The sequence below is a fragment of the Coregonus clupeaformis genome, chromosome 18, assembly GCF_020615455.1.
Source record: "Coregonus clupeaformis isolate EN_2021a chromosome 18, ASM2061545v1, whole genome shotgun sequence".
Lineage (NCBI taxonomy): Eukaryota > Metazoa > Chordata > Actinopteri > Salmoniformes > Salmonidae > Coregonus > Coregonus clupeaformis.
This window is the reverse complement of record NC_059209.1, coordinates 29065969-29090067: the sequence shown is the minus strand read 5'-3', so window position 1 is coordinate 29090067 and position 24099 is coordinate 29065969. Positions and strand designations below refer to the sequence as shown.

At 43.7% G+C, this 24099-nt stretch overlaps 1 protein-coding gene across 1 annotated transcript in view; it reads left to right on the top strand.

The window, feature by feature from the left end:
- The window catches only part of LOC121530672 (zinc finger matrin-type protein 4), a 167755-nt gene that overhangs the window by 126305 nt on the left and 17351 nt on the right, over window positions 1-24099 (top strand). Inside the window, exons 5-6 of the mRNA XM_041835811.2 lie at window positions 260-481; window positions 17272-17368. Of these exons, the coding sequence (XP_041691745.1) occupies window positions 260-481; window positions 17272-17368 (319 nt within the window). The remainder of the gene's footprint in view (window positions 1-259; window positions 482-17271; window positions 17369-24099) is intronic.

The following is a 24099-nucleotide window of genomic DNA, read 5'->3' as shown; positions in this document are numbered from 1 at the left end:
TCAGGCTTGCCAGAGCCAAAGTGATCAGCGCACATTTCTTGCCTCCCATTTTGCTCTTTTTGTCACTCGGCAACAAAGCTTTTTCCTTTACCAAGCTTCTTATTTTCTTCCTTAAGTTGAGTAAATCAGCCCTTTTTATAGCTGATGGATAAAAAAATTAACCACCTGTCTATGTTTTGGTCTAGAGAGAGTTGTCAAACAGCTGAGCAATGTTGATATAAACTCCCCTGTCTGTGTTCCCTGTTTTCTGTCCAATCAGAGGTGCCGCCCAGTCCGGTGAAATGTTCCCTGGAAACGACCCCAGTGACCTCTCCTCGGCAGCGCAGGGACTCAGACCGCTACTGCCAGCTATGCAACGCCTGGTTCAACAACCCGGGCATGGCGCAGCAGCACTACGATGGCAAGAAGCACAAGAAAAACGCGGCTCGCGCTGACCTCCTGGAACAGCTGGGCAAGACCTTGGACATGGGAGAGATGAAAGGTACAGAACAGAACAGGGGAGGCCTGAGTCAGACCAGATAACCTGGCAGTATCTCTCTCTCTCGCTCTCTTTCTCTCCCTCTCTCTGACTCTCTCTCGCTTTCTCTCTCTCTCTTTCTATTTCTCGCTTTCTCTCTCTCTCTTTCTCGCACTCTCTCTCACTCACTCACTCACTCACTCACTCACTCACTCACCACTCACTCACTCACTCACTCACTCGCTCTCTCTCTCTCTCTCTATCATGTAGCACAGACTACCATGCAGCCCACTGCCTCCTCCCCTCACTCCCACTCATTAACAGACAGGATTGTTAGTTACCGTAGTCTCTGTGTGTAGTAACATTTACATATGGAAGTGTGTGTGTAGTAACATTTCTATATGAAAGTGTGTGTGTGTGTGTGTGTGTAGTAACATTTATATATGAAAGTGTGTGTGTAGCAACATTTATATATGAAAGTGTGTGTGTGTGTAGTAACATTTATATATGAAAGTGTGTGTGTGTAGCAACATTTATATATGAAAGTGTGTGTGTGTGTAGTAACATTTCTATATGAAAGTGTGTGTGTGTAGTAACATAGTTATATGGAATTACACAGTAAAAAGTCATGACAAGGTGTTATGTAAGAAAATAGGACCCTGTCTATTGTGCATCCAGTATGAAGAAATATGTATGTGCAGTACTGGGGGTTAAAGCCTTGGAATTATTGGGCATAGGGAAAATACAAGACACAAATTAACTTCTCAGTTTTGTTTTGCTCGTGTAATAGAATATGCGTATCAGCTGAATTCTTGTGACTATTAGAGGCATTTGAGAAACCCTCCATCTTGCGATAACACCAGAAATGTCAAGATATAGGGTCAGTATGTGGAATCATTCATTTGTACACTTCATGGCATTTATTACACTATTTAGTATGACGCTAGAGCTAGGGAGAACCAATATCCTTTGACTGATGTTAAATAGGATGCTCCTATTGTTCTGGCTGCTCCTATGCCAGCCAGAGAGAGCCACAGTGCAGAGGCTCGGTGTCACTAAGTACACTGACTCGACGAGCCTGTTTTCGGGCTGTTCATTTTGGAGTGGGGAGGGGGAATGGTACTCTCTCTCTCTCACTGTCTCCTACCCACAATATGTCAATAACAATTACAGAATATTATTCCAGCAGCAGGCTGCTGCAGTGGGGTGGAAAAGGTACCAGGGCAGCAGGAGGAGCCCAGAGTTTTGTAAAGTTAAGTAGTGCATAATGGGGGATGTCTCTTCAGTCATGTCTGATTAGAGTAACTTAGCCCCCTAACTACTAGTCTTATTGATACTTAGGGCTGATAGGTGGGCTCTGCATTGTCAGGGGCGAATTGGGAGGCTCCGTGCTGCCCAGTCACATCTGATTGGAGATGTACTGTAGCTTAGCTACCTAACTCCTGGTGTTATTGATGCTCATAGCTGATAGGTGGGTTATGTCTTGTCAGGGACTAATTGGGAGGCTCCGTGCTGCCCAGTCACATCTGATTTGGAGATTTAGCCTTTTCCTAGTACTAACTCCAAGGATGATTGAGATTAACTTGAGTATTCGCTGACTCGACACTTTGAACTGCGTGATCGTTTCAAGTTAAGTATAATGCCTCGTACTTCTCCCAAAGCAGTCCTCGTTTCTCAGACAGTCCTGTCCCTGAATATCTCCTGAATGCTCTCTCCCAGACAGGCGCCGCTTATGGACTGAATACTTGCCTATTCTCTGTGACATAGATGAGCCACAACTCAAAGCCAGCTTCATTTTCATTGGCTTCTTTTTCTGCACTTTGTGTCTAACAATGTCACTATAGTCATTATGGGAGGCAGAATTCAGCACTCGCAGCCTAATGAGCTTTTCTCTCAGGTGATTATCAATTAGTAATGAAGTGGCAAATCATCCTAACAGGCAGAACTAGCATTGTGTGGATGGAGATGGAGAGGAAGCAGGAGCAGCCAGGACACATCACAGCACAGCAAAGCGGGCTGGGATGGGCTGCTTAATTCACAGGGCTGCAGAGCCAGTGTTGGCAGGCCCATCTTTCAAACAAATGCATCCAAATGAATTAGCACTTCTATTTCCCTCTTTGTTCTTTTTTGTCCTGCCTCACATAATTGTCCTGTCCTTGCACATTGTTTTAGAGTTGTCTGATGTGGGATGACTATTAAACGAACAACTGTAGATGGAAATCTGGCAGTTCTGACTTTTCCATGCAGTTCATTAAATATTAATTGACTACCTATTGAGAGAAGCATTTGAGAGATTTCCTGTACATTGGTCGGTGGTTATACAGCTCAGTAGTGGTGTTGTTTCTGATAATTGAGTGAGTGAGAGCACAGCACTCTGCTGTGTTTACACAAAGGCTGCCTCCCAAATGGCACCCTATTCCTTATATAGTACACTACTTTTGGTGCCATTTAGGATGCAACCACACAGTGGGCCTCCACCCTATTAGTACTCTGTTCTGTGTTCTGTAGAAGATTAGCCTCCAGGGGAGGACCTGCCCACTTCTCTCCTCTCTCTCCACTCTGATTTACCAACAGCCTTTTGTTTCTTTTGTTCTTTTATCTCACCATCCCACTCCTCCATCTATGTTCCCATTTCACCCTCTGTTTGTTACCAATCCTAAACCCTACTAAACTCACTATTATCCTCTACCATCCTAAACCCTATTAAACTCACTATTATCCTCTACCATCCTAAACCCTACTAACCTCACTATTATCCTCTACCATCCTAAACCCTACTAAACTCACTATTATCCTCTACCATCCTAAACCCTACTAAACTCACTATTATCCTCTACCATCCTAAACCCTACTAAACTCACTATTATCCTCTACCATCCTAAACCCTACTAAACTCACTATTATCCTCAACCATCCTAAACCCCACTAACCTCAATATTATCCTCTATCATCCTAAACCCTACTAACCTCACTATTATCCTCTACCATCCTAAACCCTACTAACCTCAATACCGTCATAAACCCTACTAACCTCACTATTATCCTCTACAATCCTAAACCCTACTAAACTCACTATTATCCTCTACCATCCTAAACCCTACTAAACTCACTATTATCCTCTACCATCCTAAACCCTACTAAACTCACTATTATCCTCTACCATCCTAAACCCTACTAAACTCACTATTATCCTCTACCATCCTAAACCCTACTAAACTCACTATTATCCTCTACCATCCTAAACCCCACTAACCTCAATATTATCCTCTATCATCCTAAACCCTACTAACCTCACTATTATCCTCTACCATCCTAAACCCTACTAAACTCACTATTATCCTCTACCATCCTAAACCCTACTAAACTCACTATTATCCTCAACCATCCTAAACCCCACTAACCTCAATATTATCCTCTATCATCCTAAACCCTACTAACCTCACTATTATCCTCTACCATCCTAAACCCTACAAACCTCAATACCGTCCTAAACCCTACTAACCTCATTATTATCCTCTACCATCCTAAACGCTACAAACTCAATACCATCCTAAACCCTACTAACCTCACTATTATCCTCTACCATCCTAAACCCTACTAACCTCAATACCATCCTAAACCCTACTAACCTCACTATTATCATCTACCATCCTAAACCCTACTAACCTCAATACCATCCTAAACCCTACTAACCTCACTATTATCCTCTTCCATCCTAAACCCTACTAACCTCACTATTATCTTCTACCATCCTAAACCCTACTAACCTCAATACCGTCCTAAACCCTACTAACCTCACTATTATCCTCTACCATCCTAAACACTACAAACTCAATACCATCCTAAACCCTACTAACCTCACTATTATCCTCTACCATCCTAAACCTTACTAACTTCAATACCGTCCTAAACCCTACTAACTTCAATATTATCCTTTACCATCCTAAACCCTACTAACCTCATTATTATCCTCTACCATCCTAAACCCTACTAACCTCAATACCGTCCTAAACCCTACTAACTTCAATATTATCCTTTATTATCCACTGTATGTTTCGTAGCTAGCTATACCTGCATACGAGGCCCTCTGTTCACTAGGGGCTGAAAGGAATAACTATACCTGCATACAGTACCTCAAAGTGATCTATACCATAGGGGCTTATGTCATCTGTATGTACTGTACAATATGTACTGTTAACTTGACTGTACCCTACTTCTTATGTAGCGCACTAATTTTGACCAAGGCCCATAGGGCTCTGGTCAAAAGTAGTGCACTATGTAGGGAATAGGGTGCCATTTGGGACACAATCCACATCACCTCCATACATCAATGGAAAATGTAAACAAGATCCAAGACAGTCCAATCTATCCCAGTTAGTTCATGATGTATAGTATTGAATTGCTGCAGTCTATTTTAGGGACTGCTCATGGTGCTCTGTTTCTTTATAAAGTCATTTTTTGGGAAGTTACAGAAGATGATGAATGGTGTGAGTCACATTCCAAAACACATTTCCCTGCTCGAAGAGCTCTTTTTATTATTGTTATAATCTAAAATTGAAATATAGCTTCTACTTCTAAGTTCTTATTTTTCTTCTAAGAAAGAGCAACTTATTTCTTATTAGTCTTACTATTATCATCTCAAATGTAAATATAGCTTTGGGTTATGGAGGAGGTGCATTTAAATTTCTTTATTTTTATTTCACCTTTATTTAACCAGGTAAGCCAGTTGAGAACAAGTTCTCATTTACAACTGCGACCTGGCCAAGATAAAGCAAAGCAGTGCGATAAAAACAACAACACAGAGTTACATATGGGGTAAAAAAAACAAAGTCAAAAAATACAACAGAAAATATATATACAGTGTGTGCAAATGTAGCAGGTTATGGAGGTAAGGCAATAAATAGGCTATAGTGCAACATAATTACAATTAGTATTAACACTGGAATGCTAGATGTGCAAGAGATGATGTGCAAATAGAGATACTGGGGTGCAAAAGAGCAAAATAAATAACAATATAGGGATGAGGTAGTTTGGTGGGCTAATTTCAGATGGGCTGTGTACAGGTGCAGTGATCGGTAAGGTGCTCTGACAACTGATGCTTAAAGTTAATGAGGGAGATAAGAGTCTCCAGCTTCAGAGATTTTTGCAATTCGTTCCAGTCATTGGCAGCAGAGAACTGGAAGGAATGGCAGCCAAAGGAGGTGTTGGCTTTGGGGATGACCAGTGAGATATACCTGCTGGAGCGCAGACTACGGGTGGGTGCTGCTATGGTGACCAATGAGCTAAGATAAGGCGGGGATTTGCCTAGCAGTGATTTATAGATGGCCTGGAGCCAGTGGGTTTGACGACGAACATGTAGTGAGGACCAGCCAACAAGAGCGTACAGGTCACAGTGGTGGGTAGTGTATGGGGCTTTGGAGACAAAACGGATGGCACTGTGATAGACTACATCCAATTTGCTGAGTAGAGTGTTGGAGGCTATTTTGTAAATGACATCGCCGAAGTCAAGGATCGGTAGGATAGTCAGTTTTACGAGGGCATGTTTGGCAGCATGAGTGAAGGAGGCTTTGTTGCGAAATAGGAAGCCGATTCTAGATTTAACTTTGGATTGGAGATTCTTAATGTGAGTCTGGAAGGAGAGTTTACAGTCTAACCAGACACCTAGGTATTTGTAGCTGTCCACATACTCTAGGTCAGACCCGTCGAGAGTAGTGATTCTAGTCGGGTGGGCGGGTGCCAGCAGCGTTCGATTGAAGAGCATGCATTTAGTTTTACTAGTGTTTAAGAGCAGTTGGAGGCTACTGAAGGAGTGTTGTATGGCATGAAGCTCGTTTGGAGGTTTGTTAACACAGTGTCCAATGAAGGGCCAGATGTATACATAATGGTGTCGTCTGCGTAGAGATGGATCTGAGAGTCACCAGCAGCAAGAGCGACATCATTGATATACACGGAGAAAAGAGTCGGCCCAAGAATTTAACCCTGTGGCACCCCCATAGAGACTGCAATAGGTCCAGACAACAGGCCCTCCGATTTGACACATTGAACTCTATCTGAGAAGTAGTTGGTGAACCAGGCGAGGCAGTCATTAGAGAAACCAAGGCTATTTTGTCTGCCAATAAGAATGCGGAGGTTGACAGAGTCGAAAGCCTTGGCCAGGTCGATTAAGACGGCTGCACAGTACTGTCTATTATCGATCGCGGTTATAATATCGTTTAGGACCTTGAGCGTGGCTGAAGTGCACCCATGACCAGCTCGGAAACCGGATTGCATAGCGGAGAAGGTACGGTGGGATTCGAAATGGTCTGTGATCTGTTTGTTAACTTGGCTTTCAAATACTTTCGAAAGGCAGGGCAGGATGGATATAGGTCTGTAACAGTTTGGATCTAGAGTGTCACCCCCTTTGAAGAGGGGGATGACCGCGGCAGCTTTCCAATCTCTGGGGATCTCAGACGTTACGAAAGAGAGGTTGAACAGGCTAGTAATAGGGGTTGCGACAATTTCGGCGGCTAGTTTTAGAAAGAAAGGGTCCAGATTGTCTAGCCCAGCTGATTTGTAGGGGTCCAGATTTTGCAGCTCTTTCAGAACATCAGCTGTCTGAATTTGTGTGAAGGAGAAGCGGGGGGTGCATGGGCAAGTTGCAGCGGAGGGTGCAGAGTTGGTGGCCGGGGTAGTGGTAGCCAGGTGGAAAGCATGGCCAGCCGTAGCAAAATGCTTGTTGAAATTCTCGATTATTGTAGATTTATCGGTGGTGATAGTGTTTCCTAGCCTCAGTGCAGTGGGCAGCTGGGAGGAAGTGCTCTTATTCTCCATGGACTTTACAGTGTCCCAAAACTTTTTGGAGTTAGTGCTACAGGATGCAAATTTCTGTTTGAAAAAGTTAGCCTTTGCTTTCCAGACTGCTTGTGTATATTGGTTCCTAACTTCCCTGAAAAGTTGCATATCGCGGGGGGCTATTTGATGCTAATGCAGTACGCCACAGGATGTTTTTGTGCTGGTCAAGGGCAGTCAAGTCTGAGGAGAACCAGGGACTATATCTGTTCTTAGTTCTGTATTTTTTGAATGGGGCATGTTTATTTAAGATTGAGAGGAAATTACTTTTAAAGAACAACCAGGCATCCTCTACTGACGGAATGAGATCTATATCCATCCAGGATACCTGGGCCAGGTCAATTAGGAAGGCCTGCTCGCTAAAGTGTTTTAGGGAGCGTTTGACAGTGATGAGGGGTGGTCGTTTGACCGCGGACCCGATTACGGACGCAGGCAATAAGGCAGTGATAGCTGAGATCCTGGTTGAAGACAGCGGAGGTGTATTTAGAGGGTAAGTTAGTCAGGATGATATCTATGAGGGTACCCATGTTTACGGATTTAGGGTTGTACCTGGTAGGTTCATTGATAATTTGTGTGAGATTGAGGGCATCTAGTTTGGATTGTAGGATGGCCGGGGTGTTAAGCATATCCCAATTTAGGTCACCAAGCAGTACGAACTCTGAGGATAAATGGGGGGCAATCAATTCACATATGGTGTCCAGGGCACAGCTGGGGGCTGAGGGGGGTCTGTAGCAAGCGGCAACAGTGAGAGACTTATTTCTGGAAAGGTGAATTTTTAGAAGTAGAAGCTCAAACTGTTTGGGCACAGACCTGGATAGTATGATAGAGCTCTGCAGGCTATCTGTAGCTGTATGTAGCTACACTACATTCCAAAATCATGGGCATTAATATGGAGTTGGTACCCCTTTGCTGCTTTGACAGCCTCCACTCTTCTGGGAAGGCTTTCCACTAGATGTTGGAACATTGCTGCAGGGACTTGCTTCCATTCAACCACAAGAGCATTAGTGAGGTGGGACACTGATGTTGGGCGATTAGGCCTGGCTCGGAGTCGGCGTTCCAATTAATCCCAAAGGTGTTCGATGGGGTTGAGGTCAGGGCTCTGTGCAGGCCAGTCAAGTTCTTCCACACCGATCTCGACAAACAATTTCTGTATGGACCTCGCTTTGTGCACGGGGGCATTGTCATGCTGAAACAAGAAAGGGCCTTTCCCAAACTGTTGCCACAAAGTTGGAAGTACAGAACTGTCTAAAATGTCATTGTATGCTGTAGCATTAAGATTTCCCTTCACTGGAACTAAGGGGCCTAGCCCGAACCATGAAAATCAGCCCCAGACCATTATTCCTCCTCGGCGGTCCCATTCTGTGACCTTGTGTGGCCTACCACTTCACGGCTGAGCCATTGTTGCTCCTAGACATTTCCACTTCACAATAACAGCACTTACAGTTGACCGGGGCAGCTCTAGCATGGCAGACATTTGACAAACTGACTTGTTGGAAAGGTGGCATCCTATGACTGTGCCACGTTGAAAGTCACTGAGCTCTTCAGTAAGGCCATTCTACTGCCAATCTTTGTCTTTGGAGATTGCATGGCTGTGTGCTCGATATTATACACCTGTCAGCAACGGGTGTGGCTAAAATAGCCGAATCCATTCATTTGAAGGGGTGTCCACATGCTTTTGTGTATATATAGTGTATATTCAATCTGAATATAATGGTGTCTGTTGCTGTGGTGAAGCGTTGGACCACTGACTGAGTCTGAGAGATGTGGTTCTATCTAGACTGGAGCACTGCAGTAATGTATAACAAGAGAAAGAGAGAATAGGAGATGGTGCCATTTTCTCGTTTCCATTGCACAGGCAGTTAATGGCAGTTCTCCCGGGGGCTACCTAAGCCCCTAGCTCCATAGACGGATGACACACACACACATGCTCTCGCTTTTATCTTTTATCGTCTTTTCCTCCCTCCATTCAAATGCATGATGTCACCGAGTCTGTATGCGTACCAAATGGCACCCTATTGCCTGTTTAGTGCTTTTGACCGGGACCCATAAAAGTAGTACACTATGTAGGGAATAGGGGTGCCATTTGTGATGCATCCTGAGACTGCAGACTGCAGTGCAACCCAGACCATTATGTTGTAACTAACACTGTAAGGAGATTTCATCTTCTCTACTGTATGTCTCATGTGCTTAGTCTATAATAGAACATGCTTATTGAGCAGAAGGAGGACTGGACTGGTTTATCATGGTGAGGCTGGCCCCTCAGCTATGTCTCTCATAGAACTAATGCTCATCAAATGAAAATAGGGGCACTTACTTACTTGATTCAGTTGCACTTGATGTTTTAACATTTTCTGGGGTTGGGCCCTGTTTTCACTACTAGTCTTCTCTACTTTGGAATGGGGGCCCAGCCTTGTCTGTCATAGAACCAATGCTAATCTAATTGAAAATAGGAGCCAACACTCACTTAATTCAGTTGCACTATTCACTGTACAATGTTATGTAACAAACAACATATCCTAACAGAGCACACACTGCAAATGGCTTCTATCAAACTTCCATTGAACACATTTACTTAAAAAAGAGTCGTCGTCATGGCATCAGCTAATGGGGTTCTGAATGAAGAATAAAGACTAAAGCACATTCTCTCCTGTCATCCTGATAGAACTGCTGCTGCCATGCCATCTCTCTCCCTTCATCTCTCCCTCTCATCATCATGTTTATTAATCAGTCCCTTCAGATCTCACGTCCAAGCAGCTGCATGCAGATCTAATGCAATCTGATATGATTGCATCAGTGATTACGACTATCCCTCCAAAGTGTTTAGTTTACACCATAGCTAGCCCTGTCAATCAAGCCAAGGCATAAAGACAAATTGTGTTTTCCGGACTCCATCCCAGCATGGTTAATTGGAGAGACGTCTCCGGGAGATGTCCTTTGGCACTTCCTCTCTACCAGCTTCAGCAGCTTTCTCCCGGTGCCCTGCATTCACAATTCACAAGCTACTCCTTTTGTCTGTCTGTATGCTGCCATTGCCACCCCTCCTGACCCTAAAATAGATCTAATACTACCTTAATGGTAGGCTCAGCTGATCAAGCTCCTCTCCAAGAGGGCAGAGGCGGAAGGAAGGCTCTGTTCTAGTTGTTGTATATTTCATCAAAGGAGGAGAGGCAATTCAATCTGCAGACAACCGGCAGAGCGGTAGATTACACCAACCCTAAACTACATTTATTTCCCATCGTTTTGGTGTACTGTGTTTTGAGAATGCAATTTTATCTGCAGCGTTATTCACTGAACAAGATTGCTTTTAACAAGGATTTCATTTCAACACTTTGTGTTGTTTAAAGATGGGTTAGATGGAAAGATGAGCTGCCTTTTTAGAGTAACGGGGATCTGTGTTTACACTGCAGGCTTTATCCACATTATTTGGAATTCACCATTTCCCTGATGAAGACATGTTTTTTTAAACACGTTGGTGGTAAGCCAATCCAATAAAGGCTTATTTTGTTGCAGGCTTCTGGCTTTACAATTTATTTTATTTTGTTCTCAGCATTTCCCTATCCATGAATATAATCCTTGCCAACTAGTTTGAGTTCACACAAGTGAGGAATGTTTTTCGTTACATGTAATACAGCCATGAAGCTGACTGTAGTTTTGGACTATTGGGCCATTTGTCATGATCTGAGCGGTGTTCCTTTGCCTTCAGAGGAAACATATGCTGTGTCAGGAGATGCACCATCTGAGTGGGCCAGATGGCTCTTGGTTAATTTAGCATGAACCATGGACCAGAACCACCTTTCTCTGCTCATAAACAATCTACGATTACACTGTTGATCGATCACATTGTCTGGCTGCCACCGATTCTCCGTTGCTGGCCTCTGAAGGCCCGGGACAATATCTCTCAGTTAACAATTGAGACAATGAAAGCTGTGGCTGGAATAATATTCCATATTATGCAGTAGAGTGACTCAATTGAGCGTTGACATAGGATATTCCCATTAGAGATAGGAATGAATAGGACATCATGGCAGATGTGATCACAACACTGGATTGTATTTACTGTAAACTTACTGTGATACTGTATGAATATGGTGACAACTTGTATCCTATATTGTATGGATAGGGTGACACAACAGTTACATGAAGCTGGGTGTCTGACACTGTATCCCTAGTTGGGCTCTGGACGAATCCTCTGCCATCGGTGTCCTAGATGTGAAACCAAGATCTATGGGTGAGATTCAGATGAAGATAGCGGGACATTTTCAATTGGCTCTTCTAACTGTTACTCTCTTCTCATATTGGGAATCTCTCAATGTCCAGTTTCACATAAATAAATGGCTCTCTTATGACTCACCTCAGAGCAGAGGCCCCTGAATGCAGGAAGGATGAGCATGATTAGAGTGAATGAAGAAGAAGCAGCAGACAGAGGCACAGCGCTCCAACGGCGGTAGGCTGGTGCTTCATTGCTCATGCAGGGCAGGCGCCATGGGAGGTGCTTCAGGTTGGATGGTGTTGATGGATGCCGGGGCTGCAGCACATTCTTTCAACTTTTCAAAAAGCGTTTGAGATGCGGCCTGATAAAATACCACGCGGTGCCGAGCCTGAGCGCCACCCCCGCCGCTCACTGCGGAGCTTTAATGTCAGAGTCATGAGAGTGTCAGGGGAAGCGCTTTCTCTCTCCCTCTTGCTCGCTCTCGAAATTGAAATCAGAGCTTTAGGCAGTCGTCGCTCTGGCACATGGTTACGGAGAGGCTGATCAACAAATGGAGAGATTTCAGAGAGAGAGAGAGCACTAGGGAGAGAGTGAGGGAGAGTCTTGTATCCCATCTCAGATACATCAGTCTGTCTGAACTTCATTCAAATGGGATCAGAACAGCTGCGTTTCTATTTAGCTTTGACAGGGCTAACAGTCAACAAGCACTTAACATCAGTATCATCTAGGTACTGTACTGGATGATGTTGGACATTATCTATGTACTTTGTTTCTGCTGCTGCCTAAAACTGGTATCCAAAATGGCGTAGCAGTGCGGTCGTGTACTCTTGTGTGTCCGTGTAAACAGCCGTTTTTTTTGTATTTTTCGTACATATTTCGCTATCACACTTTTCATCCTTCTACTAAATATACTTTCCTGCAACCCGCCTCACTCAATGTGGAACGGATTCTATTATTGGTTTTTCACCATTGTCCGTGGCCTGCACTACCTACCAGCCAGCTCTAGCCTGGACTATTATCGGCCAGTCTGCACTGTCTGCACAGCGCGTTATCGACCCAGAACATATCGTTTTTTCTGCCGGAATCATTGAATCACTGGACCTTTAACACTGGATCATTGCAACTAGCTAGCTGCAACCAAATGGATGTTGTTGTTGGCTAATCAGCCTTGAGCTAGCCTCGAGTCAGGCCCATCTCCCGGCTATCTACCTCTCTGTCAACCGGACGGGACCTCCTAGAGTCGACACGAAGCCCCGCCGATCCATCACGACTGGTCTGCCGATGTAATCGTCTGTGGTTTCAACAGGCTTCCCGTTGCGATGACCACGAAGATCCATCTGCTAGCCCCGGCCCGCTAGCACACGCAAACAACAGCCGTGCTTCCTGCTCGCCTGTGCTATAGCACCAATTCGAACTGCTCTCGGACTCACATATTGCTGTTCACTGGACCTTATGATCACTCAGCTGCACAGCTGATGCCTGCTGGACTGTTCCTTTACACAGTACCCGGTCCTGTTTATCTGTTTAGCCTCAGCCCAAACTTTCATCGCCATTACCAGTTGTTGTCTTACCTCTCTCGATTAACACCTGTGATTGCTTTATGCCTCTCTCCCATGTCAATATGCCTTGCCTATTGCTGTTCCAGTTAGTTCTTATTATACAATTTCACTGTAGAGTCCAAGTCCCTCTCAAACTGCCTCAAATAGCTCCTTTGTTCCACCCCCCATACACGCGGAGAACGGCTCAATCGGTGCCTCCAGTGATATTATCTCTTTCATTGTTACCCAACGCTTAGGTTTACCTCCACTGTACTCATAACCTTCCATATCCTTGTCTGTACCATAATGCCCTGAATCTATTCTACAACGCCCGGAAATCTGCCCCCTTTATTCTCTGTACCCAACGCATTAGAAGACCAGTTCTTAAAGCCTTTAGCCGTATCCTTATTCTACTCCTCCTCTGTTCCTCTGGTGATATAGAGGTTAACCCAGGCCCTGCAGCCCCCAGTATCACTCTTACTCCCCAGGAGCTGTCATTTGTTACACCGTAAAAGCATAGTTTTTTTGCATGTTAACATCAGAAGCCTCCTCCCTAAGTTTGAGTTATTCACTGCGTTAGCACACTCCGCCAACCCTGATGTTCTAGCAGTGTCTGAATCCTGGCTTAGGAAGGCCACCAAAAATTCAGAAATGTCCATCCCCAACTACAACATTTTCCGTCTAGATAGAACTGCCAAAGGGGATGGAGTTGCAATCTACTGTAGAGATAGCCTGCAGAGCTCTATCATACTATCCAGGTCTGTGCCCAAACAGTTTGAGCTCCTACTTCTAAAAATCCACCTTTCCAGAAATAGGTCTCTCACTGTTGCCGCTTGCTACAGACCCCCCTCAGCCCCCAGCTGTGCCCTGGACACCATATGTGAATTGATTGCCCCCCATCTATCCTCAGAGTTCGTACTGCTCTGTGACCTAAACTGGGATATGCTTAACACCCCGGCCATCCTACAATCCAAACTAGATGCCCTCAATCTCACACAAATTATCAAGGAACCTACCAGGTACAACCCTAAATCCGTAAACATGGGCACCCTTACAGATATCATCCTGCCTAACTTACCCTCTAAATACACCTCCGCTGTCTTCAACCAGGATCTCAGCGATCACTGCCTTATTGCCTGCGTCCGTAACGGGTCCACGGTCAAACAACCACCCCTCATCACTGTCAAACGCTCCCTAAAACACTTTAGTGAGAAGGCCTTCCTAATTGACCTGGCCCAGGTATCCTGGATGGATATCGATCTCATTCCGTCAGTAAAGGATGCCTGGTTGTTCTTTAAAAGTGCTTTCCTCTCAATCTTAAATAAGCATGCCCCATTCAAAAAATTCAGAACTAAGAACAGATATAGCCCCTGGTTCTCCTCAGACTTGACTGCCCTTGACCACCACAAAAACATCATGTGGCGTACTGCATTAGCATCGAATAGCCCCCGCGATATGCAACTTTTCAGGGAAGTTAGGAACCAAGCAGTTGGGAAAGCAAAGGCTAGCTTTTTCAAAGAGAAATTTGCATAAAATCACTACTCTCGACGGGTCTGACCTAGAGTATGTGGACAACTACAAATACCTAGGTGTCTGGTTAGACTGTAAACTATCCTTCCAGACTCACATTAAGCATCTCCAATCCAAAGTTAAATCTATAATCGGCTTCCTATCTCACAACAAAGCCTCCTTCACTCATGCTGCCAAACATGCCCTCGTAAAACTGACTATCCTACCGATCCTTGACTTCGGTGATGTCATTTACAAAATAACCTCCAACACTCTACTCAGCAAATTGGATGTAGTCTATCACAGTGCCATCCATTTTGTCACCAAAGCCACATATACTACCCACCACTGTGACCTGTATGCTCTTGTTGGCTGGTCCTCACTACATATTCGTCGCAAAACCCACTGGCTCCAGGCCATCTATAAATCACTGCTAGGCAAATCTCCGCCTTATCTTAGCTCATTGGTCACCATAGCAACACCCACCCGTAGTATGCGCTCCAGCAGGTATATCTCACTGGTCATCCCCAAAGCCAACATCTCCTTTGGCCGCCATTCCTTCCAGTTCTCTGCTGCCAATGACTGGAACGAACTGCAAAAATCTCTGAAGCTGGAGACTCTTATCTCCCTCATTAACTTTAAGCATCAGTTGTCAGAGCACCTTACCGATCACTGCACCTGTACACAGCCCATCTGAAATTAGCCCACCCAACTACCTCATCCCCATATTGTTATTTATTTTGCTAATTTGCACCCCAGTATCTCTATTTGCACATCATCTCTTGCACATCTATCATTCCAGTGTTAATACTAATTGTAATTATTTTGCACTATGGCCTATTTATTGCCTTACCTCCATAACTTGCTACATTTGCACACACTGTATATATATTTTCTGTTGTATTTTTTGACTTTATGTTTTACCCCATATGTAACTCTGTGTTGTTGTTTTTATCGCACTGCTTTGCTTTATCTTGGCCAGGTCGCAGTTGTAAATGAGAACTTGTTCTCAACTGGCTTACCTGGTTAAATAAAGGTTAAATAAAAAAATGTATAAGTCTGATTTATAACCTCATTTGAGACAATCTGGGAGCCATGCTCTCTCTGTCTCTCTCTCTATGTCTCTCGCTCGCGCTCTCTCTCTGCCTCTCTATCTCTTTCTCTCTGTCTCTCTCGCTCTCTGTCTCTCTCTGTCTCTCTCTGTCTCTCTCTGTCTCTCTCTCTCTCTCTCTCTCTCTCTCTCTCTCTCTCTCTCTCTCTCTCTCTGTCTCTCTCTCTTTACCACTTTCTCTCTCTCTGCTGCTCCCCCCCCCCCTCTCTTGCTGCCTCTCTTGATAAGACACAATATGTTTTAATGCTGTGATACAGAGAGAAAGGGTAAGCTCATCAACATGGGGAGACATGACCTTGGGTTGGAGGTGAGATTGGGCAATTAGATTCAATAATGGGGGAGAAATGGGGACATTTATCTTTACCTTGGCCTTTCTTACCCTCCAAACAATGTTAATAGGTTTAACTCAATTCAGAGAGATGAAGCAAGCTATTGGGCAATTTGTCATGCCACTGTGTCATGAGCCTCATCATGACAGCCATTACACTGACCACTTACTCTGTTGATGCGTACCAAATGGCACCCTATTCCCTTTATAGTGCACTACTTTTGATGGACCCTGGTCAAAAGTAGTGCACTGTCAATGGAATAGGGTGCCATTTTGGACGCATCCACAGATACAGGGTTTGTCACACTGTTAGTTGCTGATTTGGTGATCCACAGTTGCCAAAGACATCAGAAGGGGTCAGAAATAGAGTGATCGTCTCACTCAGATCTTAGTTGAATTTTGAAGTTAGCTTGTTAGCCTGTTTTATTAGCCAAAGCAATGGTATATAATAAAATACAGTCAACAGCTCAAATTTCACCCAAAGCAGAGCTCTGACTAATAAGAGCTAAGGTGTGTCTGCCCTCAAAATCCTCCAGCCTCAGTCATGGATCTTATCATTTCAATGTAATTTCATCGTGATCAATACTGACTGTGCAACATTTCAGTCTGGGCACGTCTTTAATTGATTATTTCCACTTCCCCCACCAGGAGTAGTAATCAGTAAAGTGGATAGACTAGGACACACGCTAGACTAGAGCACTGAGCACTGACCCTAGTCCGCGTCTCATATGGCACCCTATTCCCTATATAGTGCACCACTTTTGACCAGGCCCCATAGTCCCATTTGGGACATATTGCTAGTGTCTCTAACAGGCAGCTGTAGGGAAGAGATAGAAGCTTCAGTTAGTAAGAGTTATCCCATCCCGTCTAGCCTTCTACTCTATTTAGTGACAGCATGGTGACCAGGTATTTTCAATAGAACTATCGATTCCATATAGGACTTTCCAGTTGGATAGAATAGTTAATGTATACACATTAACAGCATTTGTGGTGGAACATAGAACATGCATGTATTGAACATGGGTTCCATAGTTTCAAAGTAAAATAATTTTGATTGAATCAAATAGTTAGTTAATACATACACACCTGTCTAATCCTGCTAAATCAAAAGAACATTTGGGAAATATGTTTATAAATATGTATTAATCGTGTGTGTGTGTGTGTGTGTGTGTGTGTGTGTGTGTGTGTGTGTGTGTGTGTGTGTGTGTGTGTGTGTGTGTGTGTGTGTGTGTGTGTGTGTGTGTGTGTGTGTGTGTGTGTGTGTGTGTGTGTGTTTTATTATTATTCCAGGTCTGAAACGTAGCTATACCTGTGAAGTCTGCAGTGTCACACTGAACTCTGTGGCACAGTACCATGCACATCTGCAAGGCTCAAAGCACCAAAACAAGTGAGTATTATCCTCTGTGTACTGCAGCTAAACAGAGAATGTCACACTTTGTTTTCTTCTTGTCTGATGGTGAGTGGCCAGCGTGTAAATTATAATATAATATAATTGTATTGTGTTTGGTTTACGAATATGTATGCTATGCCATTGAAATTCAATTGGCACTTTCAAGGAGGGTTTTTACATTCATAGATGGTGTGAGGAACTTTGAAAAAACTGAGACCAAGTGAGCAAAATATCAGAGAGGGGGGGAGTGGGAGTCTCTCTGCTGGCTTTGGGCATCTTTGAATCTTTTTCCACTTATGTTCAGTCTCATTGAAAGCAGTTATTTTTTAAGGAGGAGAAATGTGTTTAATTAAGCCATTTTTCCACTTCTTTCACATTGCTGATGCTAATTGGTGGCCATGCCGTGGTGCCTGCAGGAGCGACACCCAGATCAACAAGCGCTTGTTCTACTGTAGACACAACACCCAGAGCCCAGGCCAGCTCCACCAAGCCGCGCTCATCAGAGTGAACAAACAACTACCGCTAATACACAACCATAATGCACCCACAACCATATAACTCAAACAACTAGTGCTAATACACAACCAACACACACAACTAACACCAAGTCTTCTAACTCAAGCGGGCCATGCTGAAACACGATCAACACCCAGTGTTCAGAGTCAAACACGCAGCTTTTGTCCTGAAACAGTATGTAGAGGCAGGATCAGTATGTAGGTATAGTATGTGGGGGACAATATGTAGGGACAGTATATAGAGACAGTATGTAGGGACAGCATATAGGGACAGTATGCAGGAACAGTATGTAGGGACAGTATGTAGGGACAGTATGTAGGGACAGTATGTAGAGACAGTATGCAGGGACAGTATGCAGGGACAGTATGCAGGGACAGTATGCAGGGACAGTATGTATATGTAGGGAGGGCAGTCAGCAGTCAGAGGATGACCTGGTTGTGGGCCGAGCTCGCACAGCTTGGCCAGTAGGTGTGAATTAATGGACTTTTCCGTGGTGCGTGTCCTGGAATTAATTCCCCCTGTTGGGCACTCTCTGCCCGTACGTGTCCACATGGATGCAGGCATCAAGAGACGTGACACTTTAGCCCTGCACCTTAGTCACGCTCCACTGCACTGCCTCATTGGAGCTAGTGGCTTTCCACGCAGATCCACCCACCCCAGGAGCCCAAAGCAACCTCTCTTTCCTCTCGCTCTCTCTCTCGCTGGGTGTATTTAGGTCATTGTTTTATGCCAGTTTACCCAGATACTGTAGAATAGTCATATCTCCCTAGGAATTCTCTCTCTGTCTCTCTATACTACTATAGCTGACCCTGTAATACAGGGTTGCCCAACCCTGTTCCTGGACAGCTACCCTCATGTAGGTTTTTGCTCCAACCCCAGGTGTTACTAACCTGATTCATCTTATCAACCTGCTAATTATTAGAATTAGGTGTGATAGATTAGGGTTGGAACAAAAACCTACAGGACGGTAGCGCTCCAGGAACAGGGTTGGGCAGTCCTGCTGTAAAACAACACATTTCACTGCACCTATCCGGTGTATGTGACAATAAAAAATATAAAAAATCTCTCTCGCTCTCCAGAGAAGAAAGATATGTATACAGCTGGACAAACAGAAGATGACAGTTTATATGAAAACAGTGGTGCATTTGATGATTTGGATTATATAGTTACTTTGTCATTTGATGTTATGACTTCACAGAGAAGGGTTAGGGTACAGTAAACACTCATCAACAGTTTGTCAGTCATTTATCTGAATATCATTTCCACTGAAAAGAATGGTGCACTATGAATTGCATGAGGTCAGGTTAGGTAAGGGTCATATTGACCTCCCCACTCTCATCACAAATTGATACCAGCAAGCAAAGATTCCCGAACTCAGCGTAGCTAACTTGAACCGAGTCCAAGAACTTCAGAGAGGAAATTCTATTTTGACTGAGGGTGGGGGTGGGGGACAAATTCCCCATTCAAATATGCTTACTAATGAAATGTGTGATCTATACTACACTAACAAGCCTGCCTGCTACAACAGTACAACAGCCCGGATGCCTAAATACTTAAACCCACGCCTTTGCTGCTGGCATCTGAAGCAGAAAGTATGCCACAAATCAAGGTCGTCCTTTCATTTACTAACTCAATTTGGCTGTCTGACATTTTTCTCTTTTCGCTTTCCAAGTATTTTTCCCAGTCAATCGTTGTCCTGCGCTTCATTTGAGCCCACAGTAGCACTGTACCTGTTTGTGTCTCAAATGGCACCCTATTCCCTATACAGTGCACTCCTTTTTGACGGGGGCCCATCGTTTGTCCTTCCTTGTGATGGCATAACGAGTCTTTTAGGTGGGCTTGTCTGGTCCAGGCTGCTGTGACAGAAATAGCCTGCTGGCTGTGTGAGCTGACTGAGGTCCTCTCTCCTCCCTTGTTTCAGGGTCTGACTGAGTGATAAGGGTTTATGCTGACTACAGCAAACTGACTGAGTGCACAGACAGGGATCCTAGACGTGGCTGTCGGCTGGCTGGTCAGTGTGAACGAAGGGGAAACCCGTTTGACCTCTAGTTCAGGACAGGCGAGGGAGAGGAGGAGGAGGCACTGCAGCTCTCTCTTTCTCTTCTGTCACTGGAGGTCAAGAACCATGGGACAGTGCAGGAGGCTATCTCATACTTACACATTACTTTATTTTATTGTTAAATGTTCTGCTAAGTAAGATACCGACCTCTTTGGCGATGACCCACAATGAACATTGTTTCAACCTAGTGTTGGACCATGTGAACAGGCTTAGCCTATAGATTTACATTTACATTTGAGTCATTTAGGTAACGAGGCCAGGGGGAGCGTTGCGAGGCGAGGTGGGGGCACGTTGTGTTATCCCTCAGCCGCTCCGCTCTTCCACTATTGATAGGTAAAGTCAAGCAGACAGCCTCATTACCATGCCATCACTGATCCCTCGCCCAACCATCTCCATTCTCCGCTGCTCGCCTGCACTCTTCACTTGACTGGCCTGCACAGAGCCCTGACCTCAACCCCATCGAACACCTTTGGGATGAATTGGAACACAGACTGCGAGCCAGGCCTAATCGCCCAACATCAGTGCCCAACCTCACTAATGCTCTTGTGGCTGAATGGAAGCAAGTCCCCACAGCAATATTTCAAACATCTAGGGGAAAGCCTTCCCAGAGGAGTTGAGGCTGTTATAGCAGCAAAGGGGGTACCAACTCCATAATGCCCGTGATTTTGGAATGAGATGTTCGACGAGCAGGTGTCCACATACTTTTCGTCATGTAGTGTATCTCCTTTTAGATTGAGGTTGAAATATTATTCACCTCTTCGTTTTCATTGATGATTTAATCTCTGTGCTTCTAATGTTATGCATAAACCTCAAGATTTGACTTTTGTGACCATAGCCCATCCCATCTTTCGAGATGTTGTATTTTTATTTAACCTTTAGCAAGCAGTCCCATTTAGACCAAGGCCTCTTTTTCAAGGGAGCCCTGCATGAATACAATTAATAAAATGTACAACATTCAAAAATACAACGTAATAAAAACATACAATACTACAAGCTATTTAAGATGATATGGAGATGATTATTGACAGAGTATAGCACACTCATTGGGTGTAGATTTTATGCTGTGATTGGTATTCCACTGAAGCTACTCTATGTTTGTGTGACAGGGAAAAGGGCGGTGCTGTGTGTACTCTGCTACGCACCGTGACCATAAAACCTAATTTATTCAATAGCTGAAATAAAGCCGTTAAAACTGTCAGACAAAGGCAGCTTGATTTATTCTGTTTATCCTGGTGGCTGGTGCCGTGCTGAGCCTGGGACATGAAACAGAATGGAACAGTATAATGAGAGCCAGTGTTTGGATGTGCTCTCCCACCTGTTTCTCCCTAGTCACACACACTGATACTGCTGCCTTGTCTCTATCAGTCTGACCCTGTCCCCCACTGTCACAAAGAGCGAGGTAGTGGGTAGGTAGGTATGCTTTCATCCAGCCTCCCAGCACACCTGCTGCTCAGTGTACACAGACACCCCACGCACTCCCCTGGAGACAGGCCGCTAGATAATAACACAAAGTCAGGCCCATGCATTCTGCTGATTAACTGTCTGTCTGTCTCTGAATTCTATCTGTCCTCCATTTCCTCCTCTTTCTTTTCAATGTGATGACCAATTTACCACCAATATTGCCTGTGTGCCGCTTCTCTCCACTCAAACACAATCATCACTGTTTTGTCGTTTCTGATCCTCCGTTAACAAAGGAACCCTAGTCAAAAAATCCTATTTGATTCCCCCAAAAAATATCAAATTGAAAATCCTGTCAGATTTTGGAACCTATCCTATAGGATATAATCCTATATGAGTCCAATAGGACTGGTTCCAAAATCTGATAGGATTTTTCTATTAGTCATACTGCAAATGAACTTGCAGCCTTGAATCACTCCCATATTGTGATAGTGTGTTGTCACTGGTGTGAGTAGGCAAAGATATGGAGATTGTACTCCGGAGAGACACAGGAGAGAGACTGTTCCTCAGTTTACTGGTCTTTAATCTTGATTACAGTTTAACATAAACGTTCAGGTGTCTGCGCCATATTTAGCTGTGAGATTGTCCAGTAAAGCTGTATTTGTTCATATAATGTGGTCTGAAATAACAATGGATAGAATAATATCAATACTATGACTTGACAGGTTATAATAAGTAGGCAGGGCGAATGAACGAGCTGCTGCACAGTCACTATGGGAGCTCTTCCTAGAGCACCCGGTTAAATTGTGCATAAGGGCATTTTCTTAACTCTGTAAATGGTTAAACTAGTGAGAAATATATTGTAAAAAATCAGCCGAAATTGAAATGTTGATTTATTTGGACAATATGTGTTACTACATTACACAACCTCATGTTTTGACCATGTCAAATTGAGGGTAATTACACATCCTTTTACCTCCCCTAGTCAAAATATCCTATAGGATTAGTGATTTTTCCAATAGAATCCTATAGGAGTCCAATAGGACTGGTTCCAAAATCTGATAGGATTGAATCACTCCCATATTGTGGTGGTGTGTTGAAGAGGTTGAGAACCAATTATCACTGGTGTGAGTAGGCAAAGAAATTGAGATTCCGGAGAGACACGGGAGAGAGACTGTTCCTCAGTTTGCTGGGCTTTAATCTTGATTGCAGTTTAACATAAATGTTCAGGTTTCTGTGCCATATTTAGATGTGTCCAATAAAGCTACATATTAGATTATTTAAGATTATTCTTGCAAATTTCCTGTACATGGACAGTATGTGTTCTACATTATACAACCTCATGTTTTGACCACATCGAATTGAGGGTAATTACACATCCTTTTTACCTCAGATGAGTGTTATTATTATAAACGTTTATAGTAATCACAAATCACAATCACACAAAATCGATTGCTTAAAATGGATCAATATCACTGGTTTTGTACCATTGATTTTGTCATACTCGCCTATAGCAGTTTTAGGACTTCGAATTCTACAATCATTTTCAAACTGAAATGGCAAGGAAAATTTGGGGTGCTCTGTATAAAAGTCGCTGGCCTCACACAAATACATGGATTTAAGTGTCAAACTATCACTCAAATAACAGCCAACTCTAGTCACTGTTGATATCCTATGGCAGGTCATGATTCGTTAAAGTTAAATAACAAAGCAATTGATTTGTTTCCTTCCCCATTTCGGCAGCATCACAAAACTTCCGACATTCTAGAATTTAGATGACTGTCTTCAGCAACTTCTCTTTAACCAGTGATATATGTATTATTATCAGATTCACTGTGGCCTTTGAATAATGTTAATTTAAACAGTGCATACACAGCAAACGTTTGCCCCCGCTCTATTAATTTCAACGTGATATCAATATGAGTGATTGACAAATAAGTGTTGTGTTTCTCTTTCCGTTTTGGCGACCCTCAAATCAAAACGCATCACTAAAATGTAGCTGGTTGTCTTCAGACGGTTTTCCTCTAAGTGATGCAAACAATATTTCCAGTTTCCATGTGGTTTTTGAGTTTTGATCAATATGACTGATTAATTGCCACTTGTCAAAACAACATGGTTTAAGGTGCTCATTTTAAAAAATATATAAGTAATATGATTACTATTGTGGCACATGTACAGTGAGGGAAAAAAGTATTGATTGACAAAGACATGATCAGTCTATAATTTTAATGGTAGGTTTATTTGAACAGTGAGAGAGCAATTTTATGAATTAATTTGCATTTTAATGAGGGAAATAAGCATTTGACCCCTCTGCAAAACATGACTTAATACTTGGTGGCAAAACCCTTGTTGGCAATCACAGAGGTCAGACGTTTCTTGTAGTTGGCCACCAGGTTTGCACACATCTCAGGAGGGATTTTGTTCCAACTCTTCTTTGCAGATCTTCTCCAAGTCATTAAGGTTTCGAGGCTGACGTTTGGCAACTCGAACCTTCAGCTCCCTCCACAGATTTTCTATGGGATTAAGGTCTGGAGACTGGCTAGGCCACTCCAGGACCTTAATGTGCTTCTTCTTGAGCCACTCCTTTGTTGCCTTGGCTGTGTGTTTTGGGTCATTGTCATGCTGGAATACACATCCACGACCCATTTTCAATGCCCTGGCTGAGGGAAGGAGGTTCTCACCCAAGATTTGACGGTACATGGCCCCATCCATCGTCCCTTTGATGCGGTGAAGTTGTCCTGTCCCCTTAGCAGAA